The sequence below is a fragment of the Bombyx mandarina genome, chromosome 23, assembly GCF_030267445.1.
Source record: "Bombyx mandarina strain Sakado chromosome 23, ASM3026744v2".
Lineage (NCBI taxonomy): Eukaryota > Metazoa > Arthropoda > Insecta > Lepidoptera > Bombycidae > Bombyx > Bombyx mandarina.
Genome location: NC_143229.1, coordinates 20151715 through 20166255, shown reverse-complemented (window position 1 = coordinate 20166255; position 14541 = coordinate 20151715). Strand labels below are relative to the sequence as shown.

The 14541-nt window shown below is 39.4% G+C and overlaps 1 protein-coding gene across 2 annotated transcripts in view; it reads right to left on the bottom strand.

The window, feature by feature from the left end:
• Positions 1-4507: 4507 nt before the first annotated feature.
• emp (epithelial membrane protein) overlaps positions 4508-14541 on the bottom strand; it is a 48236-nt gene continuing 38202 nt past the window's right edge. For both annotated transcript variants that reach the window (XM_028182448.2, XM_028182449.2), the window contains exons 5-11: positions 12279-12485; positions 11584-11810; positions 7409-7566; positions 7209-7330; positions 6233-6358; positions 5348-5490; positions 4508-4808 (exon numbers count right to left, since the gene is read on the bottom strand). In XM_028182448.2, the coding sequence (XP_028038249.2) occupies positions 4697-4808; positions 5348-5490; positions 6233-6358; positions 7209-7330; positions 7409-7566; positions 11584-11810; positions 12279-12485 (1095 nt within the window). In that variant the 3' untranslated portion in view covers positions 4508-4696. The remainder of the gene's footprint in view (positions 4809-5347; positions 5491-6232; positions 6359-7208; positions 7331-7408; positions 7567-11583; positions 11811-12278; positions 12486-14541) is intronic.

Below are 14541 nucleotides of genomic sequence, written 5' to 3'. Positions count from 1 at the left end.
TATGTAATATTTGTTGTATTTATTTAACAATTTATCTAACTGAATTTTGTTTTTACATCGCAGCTTAATGCAAATAAGGTATTTTTATCGAACAGAAGTAAGATGGTTTAAAAAAAAGGAAATTACACAGAGCTAGCCTAAATATACTTTACTAAATTATGCAAAAAATCTAACAAAATGATTTCAATCTTTTGCTAACGAAAACTGTTAAAATCACACACAACAAGTCTCAACAAGAACCACCACGCACAAAGAGAGAGGAGACCTAGTGAGGGCTCGTGCTTATAGTGTAGCGCTGGTTCCCGGTTCGGGGGCGCCTGGAATCTGTAATAGTTTTTTTTTATGATTGAACGATTACTGGTGGCTCGGAGGCCTTTCCAGTTTCACCAGGACAGGTGGGCGAGCAAAGGCTCAGCCAGCGGGGATGGGATTTTCTAACAACTGCCCGAGCTGCCCCGAAGGAGACCTAATAACAGCTCAAGAGCAATTGCTTCGCGAATGAATCTACTACCGGATCGGAATCGCGATCCGCTGAGATCCGGCGAGAAAACCAGCGGGCTGATGTCTGGGTTAGGTTGTACGTCGACCTATTTGTCGAGTTCGACGAGTACGGTTACCGAGGTCCCTAAGCCTGCTCCTAGTGTTAGAGCTGAAGGCGTCTAATGCAAAGGTTATTGGATCTGATGGATCCGTAATAGAGAAAAAAACTATTAAATATGAGAGATCGTAGGCGTACAGCCACGACCAGTGTTCCCAGGATACAGTGTTATAGTCTGTGGTAGAGATAGAAAGCCCGCCAAAAGTGAAACAAGTAAAATTTGCACTCAATAATATAATTGAAAAAAAATATCTATAGGTATATGAGATTGCTCATTCAATTTAAACGCAACGCATAATAATTACCTAAGTTAAATTAAACATTGATATATGTGGTGAGTCAATTAAATTAAATTTAAAAAGCGGTTTCATGTTACAATTTTAAAAGATTCTTTTTGACAATTTTAGGAGACAGTGTTTGCGATAGTTGATTAAATTTTAGCTTTAATATTCCTAACTGACGTGATATAGTGATACCAGACCCGAAATTGGTAACTTTGGAAAACACGTACTCCGAATGAGACCTAATATCTCAAGGGCAGTTGCTTTACTAATGCATCTATTACCGGATCGAAATCTCGACTCGCTGAGAAGGTTCGGCGAGAAACTCACCGTCAGCGGGCTAATGTTATAAGTTAAGTATCTCGTAGAGTTCCATAGGTACGGTTACCAGAGGTTTTGCGCTTACTCCCAACTTTAGAGCTGTAAGCGTCTAACAGTGTCAGTTTCTCAGGTGAATCCGTAAGGACGTGGTGTATTTTGCTTTGGCCGTTAACTTTTTTTAATTTTTTTATAGCTTAGATGTGTGGACGAGCTCACGGTCCACCTGGTGTTAAGTGGTTACTGGAGCCCATAGGGTTTGATTTTTATTAGACGACATTTTTTCTTCACCGTAGAAGTCAATCGTGAAAATTTGATAAGTACGTATTTCATTAGAAAAATTGGTACCCGCCTGCGGGATTCGAACACCGTTGCATCGCTACATACAAATGCACCGGAAGTCTTATCCTTTAGGCCACGACGATTCTACAACTTTTCCATCCCTCAAGTCAGAAAATGACGGGAGAGGGAATCTGTCACCGCATTCGTCAGGTCATACGTAAAAAAACAACATTCAACTATAACATACACCTTTATTTACAAGTCATATTGTATTATTAATATTTTACATTATAAAGTAACCCTAGTTCAATTTTACGTTACGACATCACCAGAAAACAACATGGACGTCAAATGTAATTAAAAAGGCGCGAACAAAATGTTTAGCGTCTAATAATTCTGATAAATCAAAATAAATTTGAAACCGGAGTGTGCACACCGGAAGGTTCGCGAAACGTGTCCTATCGTTTACAGGATGTTACGTAAAGAATGCAATATAAGGACTAACAGAAAATTTTAAATGCGTGACAAATTCCAGCGAAATTATTAATATGCTTCCTTCGAAACGTCCATGTGTTTTCCTACAAAAATTCCAGTTGCCATATTAAAACATAACTTTACCTAGGCCGCGGCGCCGTGCGGCCATTAAGACGGTCTTGTACATAATGAGTTATCGGACTCCAACTAATTATGTATAAGGCCATTACTAAATATATATATTTGTATATATTAAACCTGTCATTCAGCAATCATACAAGTATCTTTTGAGCAAAATTCATTATATAAATTCTTAATTCTCATTTAAGTAAAAAAATATAACATTGTGACCGACGTACCTGCACGTTGTGATACGTTTTAAATATGAAGGGACGGAATTGTCAACCCTTTTTTTAAGAATTGAATGCCCTACCACCAAAACAATCTTTAAACAGATACGTATTTGTGAAAAAACATACAATATTTTGCAAAAATATATTTTTTATTAAATTCCCTTAGGTAAAAATCTATGCTTTTAAATATCATGCATAGAGAATATATTATCTAGCAAATAGTTTAAAAAAAGGTATAAATTCTAAAAAAATTATGTGAATCTAGATGAAAAAAAAGTATTTTTGTTTAAAAATTCGGAGCATCATTAAATCGTAAATGTTATTGTTAAAATTACAAGATTTTGAGAATCTGTTTTTAGTTTTTAGTTATATTATATTTCAGTACATATGACAATAAAATCACCCATCCTTCAGCAGTCGGGTACGGCAATTCGCAAAATATTTCAATTTAAGGTGGCTATTAATAGAGCACTAATATTTCACTATTTTTTTAATTCGTTTACGGCTATTGAATACCCGATCTTTTAGCGCATGGTAATTATAATAATCTTGATAAATAAATGGCGGGAATTTATCGAGTTTTTGAAAATTAAGTAATTTAATAGGTACTTCATTTTAAGCATGAAGCAATGGGATAACAAATTGTTATTGTGCATTCTCTCAAATGTTAAAAGCTTAATAATCGTTATAATAATTATTAATACATATGTAGTTGAACAAACAATAAATTGGCAGCACTGAAGAATACAAAATCGTCCTGTCACCTCGTGATCCTGATCTGTGCTACACGAAAGGAATTAAGTCAAATTTGACTCGTGCTTCTAATGAAATCAATGAAATATCGCATTTTGAACACATATGCATTTAAAAAATGTATTAATATGCGGCATTTTAACCCTGAAAATACTTTAAATTAAATAAAAACCCGCCCTATTTAAGTGGGATTAAGAAGTTATGGGAATGTATTGATTTACCTAAATAAAATGTATCTTTTTTTTTTCTTTTTTATAACAACTAATAGGCAAACGAGCAAGACGGGTCACCTGATGGTAAGTGATTCACCGCCGCCCACGGTCACCAGCGTTTACGCCAGTGCGTTGCCTACCCTTCAGATAAGAATATGCTCTTTTCTTGAATAACCCAATGTCGCAGTTGTTCCGTAAAGTTAAGGGTATGCTATGATTGCCTGTATTTAAAGTAGAATCCTCAAAAAATACAATTCAGGATTTTAAGAAACAGGCAATATTGTCACTTTTCTTTGACATTTTTATATCTTTAAAAAATAACGACAGATTTTATTTTTCAGTCATAGCATTCAAAGTTCTTATTACCTTGTAAATTAACGGGAATAATGGAAATTTGATTTAAAAATTAAACAACTGAATTGAAAGTGACAAACATATAAAAAAAAACAATGCTTCAAAATATTATTCTGTGAGCTTTCAATCTGTCACACAAACTATAAAACTGACCCAATCACTTAAGATTTATGTTTAAATTTATAGACGCAAAAACTTAGTAAACTCATCGCCCTCGTCATCTTTACTTTAAGTTCAAACCTTTTCAAATAATCGCCGATTATTTTTGTAATCATTTGTAAAAATACTTGTAATTCCCATTACTATACATGTAAAGTAATAACGCAACCAATAAAAACTTTGAAAAATTACATCGTAATATAAAAAAAAACCTATAAACATCTATAAGGACGGACCGCGTAGTGAAGACTAGTAACTATCGGTAAAAAATCGACTAAAAATAATCATAAAATAATATTCGATACTTTTTGTGCCCTTATAAATCGATTCGTCGTAATGGCAGACCATGTGACCGTAATTTAATGAAAACCTATCGCTGATGGAAAAGTTTCAAATTCTATTCCGCTACTCACTATTTATTTAAATTTAGCCCAACGGGCTTTTTTCTCTGCACAAGTTGTATTCATTTTACAGAGGATCGAAATAAATATTCGATGAAGAAATCTAAAAACTAGGGACGCACCAATTCCCGTTTTTTATTTATTTATTAATCCTTACTATGTGCTGTATAACTAAATTCTCTGGAACTGCTAATACCAGGTAGGTATATGAAAATAAAATTTTACTTGTGAAATTTTACAAAATGTCCTTGAATAATAAAATATGCCCTGGTTAAACGAACTTAAGCTGGAAATCTTGTTGATGACAAATTAACTTTGGTAGTAGATAACTTTAACGCTTTTTTTTAATTTTTTGGTAAAAAAAATTGAATTCGAACATTTAAAGACTACCCTCCTTTATATAATAATCCTTGAAGAACAGAATTTTCCGATTTGTTTCTTATGAGTTTGAAAAGAAAATCCTTATCTATATTATCTATATAATATGTTAATAACATTTTGTTTATCTATATTATCTCCGGCTGTTCAGTTCGTAGGCGCTTTCTTTGCTCGGTGTTTTGGGTGGAGGCGGCTTCGCGACAACGTGAGCCTCCAGCCTGAGAGTGCTTTGTCTGTGAGACGATCTGTGAAAATCAAAAACAACACGGCTAAATTACTGAAAATTTAACGAAATAAATCTAAATTTAAGTCGTCGTGGCCTAACGGATAAGACGTCCGGTGCATTCGTGTTGAGTGATGCACCGGTGTTCGAATCCCGCAGGCGGATACCAATTTTTCTAAAGAAATACACGTACTCAACAAATGTCCACGATTGACTTCCGCAGTGAAGGAATAACATCGTGTAATAAAAATCAAATCCACAAAATTATAATTTGTGTAATCACTGGTGGTAGGACCTCTTGTCAGTCCGCGCGGGTAGTTATCACCGCCCTGCCTATTTCTGCTGTGAAGCTGTATTGCGTTTCGGTTTGAATAGTAGGGCAGCCGTTGTAACTATACTGAGACCTTAGAACTTATATCTCAAGGTGGTCTCAAATTCCCGGAGCGAGCAACTCATTCCCACTTTGTGCAATCTTCTAGATAATCATTGACTTTATAGTAAGCTTTATTGCACATATATTCTTTATTAGCTTTCTATGTAATGTTGGGGCGGTGTGCGTACCTGATGAGGCAGGTGACGGCGAGCAGCACGAGCGCGGCGCCCAGCGCGCACAGCCCGCCCGCCAGCGCCGCCCGCGCCACGCCCGGCACGCGCGTCGCCAGCCGCAGCAGCGACGACACCTGCTCCGGCAGCTCGTCTATACCCTGCGACACGACAACGCGCGACCTCACCCACTGCGACACCCGACACAAGCGGCGACATTCAGAACGTACCGGCGGGCACAAGAGCGGTCAGAACGGTCATGTGCGCGCCGGTACGTTGAAATCCTTGCGGTGCGGCGCCGCAACGCATCGTGTGCCCCCGCTTTCAGATCTAACAACCACGCCAACCATTTCGTATATCTTTGCAGAAACGATGTTCATTTATAAACATAGTGATTAGATGTGAATGTCGCCACGCGTCTTGAGACTTAAGGTCTGTTTGAATTGTACAAAACATATATAGAAAGGATTGTAGAAACCTGAAGCAATTAGATTTAGATAATACTCTCCACAAGCCTCGTTTGAAGAAGGACATGTCATAGCGTTCGGGAAACACCGTGGAGAGGAGCTCATTCCATAGCCGGATGGTACGTGGCAAAAAAGATCTCTGGAAACGCACTGTGGATGACCGCAGTGGCTCCAGGTAGTATGGATGAACTCTACTCCGGTGGCGGGCGGTGCCAGGGTAAAAACGAGATGATGGGGGGATCAGCTCAAACAATTCCTCAGAGCATCACCATTTCTGATTTGAAGGGTAGGATAGCGGCTCTGGGCATTTTTACCTTGTTTTACCAGGTAGATTGTGAGTTCATCCATTTCAGCGTTCATAAAAAAAATACCCGCGCCGCCTTAAAATGCGCTCTAAGATACCGAATCACAGAACCTTATTGACGTCAAATCGTACCTCTTCGAACCACAATATGGGGAAGACGATATCTGGGAAGTTGGCCACCTGCTTGATGTCCAAGACCTGGGAGACGGCCAGGTTAATCTGGATCCTAGCTCGAGCGCGCATTGCTATACCCATCTCCTGGAAACAGAACACGTATGATAATAGGAGACTAGTTTTTGGTTAAGATATATTAGGATTCAGCGTCTGTTTTTCTTTCCGGGAACAGATTATGGTACATATTATTGCAATATATTTGGGATGTGGTAGTGCACAGTGGACATTCTGAGAGAAGTTATCAGAAGCTCAAATTTCACGAGTGCGCTTACAGCGGTAATCCTCCGCGCCCTTGGAATCAGAATCCCTCGGATCTTGACCAGTCTGGCCCACGTAAGCGTAACTTTGACAGGTTAGTTGTGATCTAGACCTCGTGCTTAGCAAGCACGTTGTGTGAATAACGCAGCACACACTGAACTCTTACTGGTGGTAGGACGTCTTATGAGTTCGCACGGCTAGGTACCACCACCCTGCCTATTTCTGCCGTGAAGCAGTAATGCGTTTCGGTTTGAAGGGCGGGGCAGCCGTTGTAACTATACTGAGACCTAAAACTTATACCTCAAGATGGGTGGCGCATTTACGTTGTAGATCTCTATGGGCTCCAGTAACCACTTAATACCAGGTGGGCTGTGCGGTCGTCCACCCAACTAAGCAATAAAAAAAACCATTTGCTATAAAACCATTTGGATTCGCGTTGCGGTATAAATTGGTGTACCAATCGACCGACCCGTTTGAACCCATAACAATTTGCATTAGGCTAAATTGAGACCGTCAGTGCACAAGTGGCCTAACCCACAATTTTTCATATTCGCGCTCATATAATTGCAATTTATTTAAAACATAATATATATATAAGCTTAGGACACTTTTGCACTGACTGCCTCAATTATGAATTACATTAATGAAGCTTTTACGAAACCAAATTCAAGCTTACGGGCTGCACGTCGATGTACAGTCTGTGCTTCTCTGCTACTGGTGGTGAGATGCCCTCGACTGCCTCCCGCAGGCTCGGGTCCGCCAAGTAGAAGTGAGGGAACGATAGCATTATGGGAGAATCTGAAAGGAGTCGCCTATAGTTGCGTAGGACTGTTTGTAGAGCTCGTCATCAGCACAAAGCTGAAAGAATCTGCTCACCGTATTGGCAGAGGGAGACGTTGAAGAGTCCGTCGGGGGCGCAGGGGGGACCGGCAGGACAGAAGCACTTGTTGTGCTCGTCGTTAGCGAAGACATCCTCAGGGGGAGTGAACCTATAGCCTTCGACTCCGGCTGAAGATTCCACCGTTTCGAGATACCTGGAATTGAATAATCGTTCTTATATTAAGGTGTAAGTTCCCTCACCGCTGGTCACCGGTCCCAACTATAAGACTGTTTTCTGGCTTTAATTGTGTCATTGCTGAGAATGTGAACAAGGTACCTCGAGACATAAGCCTCAGTTTTACAGTACGACGGCTGTCCGATCCTTCCAACCGAAACGCATTACAGCTTCACGGCAGAAATAGGCAGGGTGGTGGCATCTACCAGTGCGGACTCACAAGAGGTCCTACCACCATTAATTACGCAAATATGGGAATAGCCGAAATTTTACTGCACGCGTTTACGGAAAAACACTCAATGGCAGTGGATACGTCGCTTCATAAGCCACTTTACGGTACTCTATAAATAAAATATGATCCTTTCCCAGTTCCTTATAAGTTAATCTAGCTTAAACAGATCATGAGCCCATGCTGGCTCATCAGACCCCTCGCCATTAGAAAAATTCTGATCGGCATTAGCAGGAAACCGCCAAGATAGATGGCGAATTGAAAAGTGAACGTGTGAACAAACAATTGCCAAGCGAAACAATAAAGACACTTAGACATTTGAGTTATCCACACGATTTACATTCACACCGTAAAGTAATCCTATTTAAGGGGCAAGTTCGAATAAAAATCGCAGCGAACCATTAAAATAATCGTTGTTTTATGTAGTACTATGAAGCCTAATGTTGGACTTCCACCGATAACGAATCCTTTCCCAATGAAAACAAAATAATGGACCAAAAAATGACCTTTTTTTTTGCCTATCTTCTCATTGTGGGCCTATGGTATAGCTTTACTAAATGTGTAGCAGTGCTTCGCTAAATCTACAATCGCGAACCACTGAGAAGTTCCGGCGAGAAACTAGGTGAGCTCTGTCTATGGGTTAGTTAGTTCGCTCGTCATAATCAATGACTTCGACGAGGCTTGGACCGGTGCTTAGATCGCCCAAAAGGACCGACAATAAATCAGGAAGATCCGAAATGACGTAAGCAATTTTCAAAAGAGACTCGCAATATATTGTTACGCCGGTAAGAGCAACGCCATCTATCGTCGAATAGCAAATGGCGGAAACGCATATCGAAAATACTCGACTTGTGAGAAAAGGTGTGTTAATTTGTACTTCAGTAGAATTTCTATACTCATAATACTATAATATATTACTACTACTAATAACTACTCATAGCTACTCATAATTTTGCGTTGTGTGTTCAAATCACGACGGAGTCAACAGTTTGTAGGTATACGACGAAAGGGAAGATCTTTCACCGAGCGGGTGATATTGCTCGGTAGACCGACGGTCCGAATGTTGTTGTTCAGAACTTGTACATATGCAAGCTTATCTTGATAATGTCGTAAGCGAGATTCAGGCATCTGTCAAATATAATGTGTTCTGTGATGGCCACCGCCACACGTTTTTACTGTCTCGTTGAAAGCACAGAATTGTCACAGTGTTTTCTTCGATTTTCGCGAGTTTTTTTAAATGTATTTTTTAGTTAAATATTCGATACATCGTAAGCAATGACAATAATAAATGCGGGATTTAATTGTAAATGTAATTTTGATGTCCGTATTATTAAGAACCACAGACTACCACATACAATGTTAGAAGTAGTAATTTTTTTTATGTTTAATACCAGATTATTTTGAAGTTCGGAAAATACTTCCGAACTTCAAAATAAAATTTATGTTCGTTCATTATGATTTACAACACGGTGTAACATACGGACGCTGCGCAAACAATCTTAAGATTTTCTTTTAGTAGTAACGATTGTTCACACCGTCGCGAACGATTGCGCAATATGAACTACAAAGCAAATTCAACATACGTAGGTACTCGAAACGTTATGTTACATCACGGAAATTATAAGTTCCACAACATTTTAATAAGCTGCGTCGTGATGCATCTCATGTCAGTGATTAGCGCTGGTCAATGTCTGAATTCAATGGTATATATTTATTTCTTAGATGGGTGAATGACCTCACGGTCCAGCTGGTGTTAAGTGTTTACCAGAGTCCATAGACATCTACAACGGCTACCCCGGCCTTCTAACCGAAACGCATTACTGCTTCACGGTAGAAATAGGCAGGGCGGTGATACCTACCCGTGCGGACTTACAAGACGTCCTACCACCAGTGATTACACAAATTATAATTTTGCAGGTTTGATTTTTATTACACGATGTTATTCCTTCACCGTGGAAGTCGATCGTGAACGTTTCTTAAGTACGTATTTCATTAGGAAAATTGGTACCCGCCTTCCGGACTCGAACACCGGTACATCGCTCGACACGAATGAACCGGACGTCTTATCCTTTAGGCCACGACGACTATATGTATTTATTTCGGCGATACAAGAGGATTTTCACACGTAAAAGTCATTACAACGAAAATACAACACAATTCTATGAAACGTTAATATTGCGTGAAGACTACAAAAAGCGCTATCTTAATTTTTAAACAATTAGCATTTTTGTAATGGTTCTAGCAACTACAACTTATTTTATATAAACAAATGAATTTAACGCGAAACAATTCATGAAATGTAGCTTGAATATTCAGAATAAATATTTTAGTCAGTTTCACATGACTCCCGAGTAAATTATTTTACATAAATTACCTACTTTAAACAGATACAAACAAACATTATCATTATCCAGGCGGATGAAAAGATGGCGCCAACAAAATGATTTGCATTTCCAATTACGATAATTATTCAAAGTATTAATTTTAATTGTAACAGAATTTACTTAAAATTTTTTAGCTTATTAATATTTGAGTATTAAAATAATGAGTATTAAAATACTCAAATATTAATAAGCTAAAAAATTTTAAGTACGGTAATTTGTGTTTTTAAGCAATAAATTAAACACAACATTTTTTCACATCGAAACAGTGTCTACTAAATATTAATTATGGTAGAATAACGGTTTCATGTTACTAATTTAACAAATGGATATCAATGTAGAATAAACAAAACTATAAATGATGATTAATTATTGCCAATAATGGTATTTTACGCTCAATTATACTTTGTACGTATTCCATAAGAACTATTAATAGATAATTAGGTTTGAAGGCCACAATCGCATCTGTCCGCACGAGTGTTGCGCGAAAATCAACAGCACAATACATCGAATTAATATAAATTAACCTAAAAAGCTCGAATGTTAACACAACACATGGGTAGATTGGAGATGGAGAAGAATTCACCCCTCCTGACTGAGCCCTTGCTCGCCCACCTGTCCTGGTGGGCGAGCAAGGGCCTGGGAAAGAAGTGAAACTTCTTTCGCGGTGTGTAGTATTCTTCATTTTTCATCCTTAAATCAAATTTCTCTTGTAAAAGCGAATGCTGTGTATGAGAGAAATGACCTAGCTCGCGTTGTCACTCTCTCCACGGTCGATGGTTCGCGAGACGCTCTGTCTATTTTGTCACTCTCGCACGTCCTAAATTGTATCTTTTCTCTCTAGCCGTAACGGATCTGTCGCGAGTTAAATTTTCCTCTCAACGCGCCTAAAGAAGTTTCACTACAAATAAATAATGGTTTAAAAAAACTAACAAAATACACTTTTATAGAAAATCCAACTAAAAATATATATTTTTTAAATAAATTTGAATTAAAACTCGCGTAAGAAAAAATGATTTTATTGTAAAAAAGTGTGGGGTGCTTTTCAGGATATTATCAAAACAACCCTTTTACTTGCACCACTTACTACTTACATGCACCCCACGCTTTTTTACATAAAATAATTTTTTCTTACACAATTTTTAATTCAAATTTATCTAAATTTATTTTCAATTTTTTAGTTGAATTTCAATTTTTTCAATATTTTTTTTCATTTTTTTTTAATATTGATTTTTCATTGGTCCTTAATAAGTATACCGAATTTTGAGTTAAACCGACGTTTTGAAGGGGGTCATAATCATGTTCAAAGATTCCGTTACATACATACATACGTCTGAAGCTAATAAAAGCGTATTAAAAAGAGGGGAGAAGTCTCACAGAGACGTACCTCAGCGGGAGCAATCGGCAGAGGTCCTTGTCGTAGACCCGGAGCGTGTCGTTCGCGGTGATGTGCGGCGGGAAGATGGACCCGTCCGAGCCGGCGACACTGTTGCACTGGTCCGTGGTCCAGTGGGGCAGCCGGTCCCTCGTGTTGTAGCGGTCCACGATGCCGTACCGGGTCATGTCCGTCGCGCCGGTGAACATCGTCACCACGTCCGGAGAGGTGCCGTTCTTCTGTGCTCGTTTTAAACAGAACCATCATTTATAATCAACATTTTTAAACAGCAGGCAGCTGATTGGCTCTGCCCCTGGCATTGCTGACTTCCATGGGCGACGGTAACCACTCACCAACATGTGAGGACGTATGCTCGTCTGCATACAAAAGCAATAAAAAACATTGATAAACACGCCACGCAAGTTCGGATTCCGGATAATATATTTCTGTTGTGAATCTAAACCCTATCCCGTGGTATCTGCTAGCGGATTCACTGGCCACTCAACCTGTGAGGCGGTCGGGCTTTTAGTGTTAGCGAAGTTTGAACGTCAATCCATCAATAATGTCTATAAATGAAACTATCTGATCTGTTTGTGAACATCTTTTAAGGTATTCATTGAAATATAGACAGATTAAAGGTACAAGTAATATCTAATTCTGCTTCTGGTCGTCTCCATCCTATACCAGAGTAAAGAAATAGTACTTACGCCATAAAAAAGTCCGAATTCCTCGTAAGGCAACTTCTGCTCCTTGGGCACGACGTCCTTGGCCAACTTCAGGAGCGGATCTTCATAGCCCCAGAGCAGCTGACCGACGGACACCTCGACAAAAGGCTTGATCTTCAATATGTCCATGATGGAAGCCATGGCGAGACGCAGGAACCTAGCGGCGTGTTTCGACTGAGATGTCGCGCTCTGGGAACAAACAAAACCAAATATTATAGTCACATTCAAATCTAAGCATTATCAAGCTATGTATGTGGTTATTTGAGTTCAGAAGTCATCGTAGCCTAAAGAATGACGTTCGGTGCATTCGTAAGTATACGGTATTCGAATCCCGCTGGTGGGTACCAATTTTTCTAATGAAATACACGTACTTAACAAATAGTTCACGATTGACTTCCACGGTGAAGGAATAGCTTCGTGTAATAAAAATCAAACCCGCAAAATTATAATTTGCGTAGGTAATTACTGGTGGTAGGACGTCTTGTGAGTCCGCACGGGCAGGTACCACCACCCGAAATTAAGCTGTAAAGGTATACAGCTTTAATTATGTCTAAGATGCGCCACAATCGAAGACAATACGAACTTCACAAAGGTTTCAACTTGATCAGTCCATAAACGTGACAAATCGAATGCTGCATTAGGGGGCTTTAAGGTATCTACTAGTAAATAAGCGACCAAAGCCAAGCCGGTGTTGAATGTTTACTGAAGACTATTGATATCACAAAGAAAACGAAATTTCAGCTGCGTTTTCGGGTGTGATTTCCTACCATTTAAGCCAGAACGAAGCCAGAAAGAAGAAGCTTGCGACGAAGGGCTCGACGAGTAAATTAACCCTCAGACACAGCCCACTGAGTTTCTCGCCGGATCTTCTCAGTTGGTCGTGTTTCCGATCCGGTGGTAGATTCTGCGAAGCACGGCTCTTGCTAGGGTTCGTGTTAGCAACGTCGTCAGGTTTGAGCCCCGTGAGCTCATCTACTAGTTACGGTTACGCTGGAATAGCCTCTCAAGGCTACCAGCTTAGGTAGGAAAAAAAAAACACAGTCCTTCTCACAAGGGCCAGAACTAAGCGGAATTTGACAAGCAAGCGAGGTTGCGACAAGGCCGCACCACAAACGAATTAACATTTTTTATATTGCGCACTTATTACAAATTAATTATGTGAATTGGGCAATTTGGAAAGGTTAGCAACATGTTCTTCCTCGATTAGACACGACCCGGCCGCTGAAGGTCTCGCGCGAGCGTGACGTCAGACTGGTTACCAAAGCAATTTTAATCAAAATGAATTAGGTGTTATATAGGATAGGATAGTATGATTCGGCTGCGATCAAGCTGAAGTTGATGACTTGTTAACTACGACACTGCGGGGTCTGTGGTGGTCGGAGTTCTTGACGCGCTGACGATGCAGTGTAAAAGCTGTTGGCCCAACGTAGGTCATCGGTTTGGGATGTTTACTGGCGGTAGGACCTCTTGTGAGTCCGCGCGGGTAGTTACCACCATTTTGCCTATTTCTGCCGTGAAGCAGTAACGCGTTTCGGTTTGAAGGGTGGGGCAACCGTTGTAATTGTATTTGAGACCTTAGAACTTATATCTCAATGTGGGTGGCACATTTACTTCGTAGATGTCGTTGGGCTCCGGTAACCACTTAACACCAGGTGGGCTGTGAGCTCATCCACCCATCTAAGCAATAAACAAATAAAAAATGTAACGACAAAGGGAAAATCTCCCAACGAACGGGTGATGTTTGGTAGACCGACAGCCGACATATTTTTTTTTAGGAAATATTACTTATGGCCCTTTTTAGTTTCACCAGGACAGGTGGACGAGCTCAGTCAGGAGGGCTGGAATTTGTTAACAGCTGCCCGAGCGCTCAGAAGACCTAACAACTCAAGGGCAACTGCTTCGCGAATCAAGTCCAAATGTTGTTGTTCGGAACTTGTGTATATACAAACTATCTTGAAAATGTCTATAATCAGTTTAACGCATCAGTCACGTTATGTCTTCTGTTCTATGCTAGCTATCCGCTGCAAATTTATGTGTTATTAGATATACATTTTTGACTGTCTAGTGACTAAATATTATTATAGTTATTAAGGATATTATAACTGAATGCGGTCTGATTTTTCATTACACGATGTTATTACTTCATCGTGTACGTACTTTAGAGTTTTATCAGCTATTGTGAAATTGTGTTAATAAGGATTTTATAATTTTTTCATTGAATCATGTTTCAATTGCTCCCATTTTG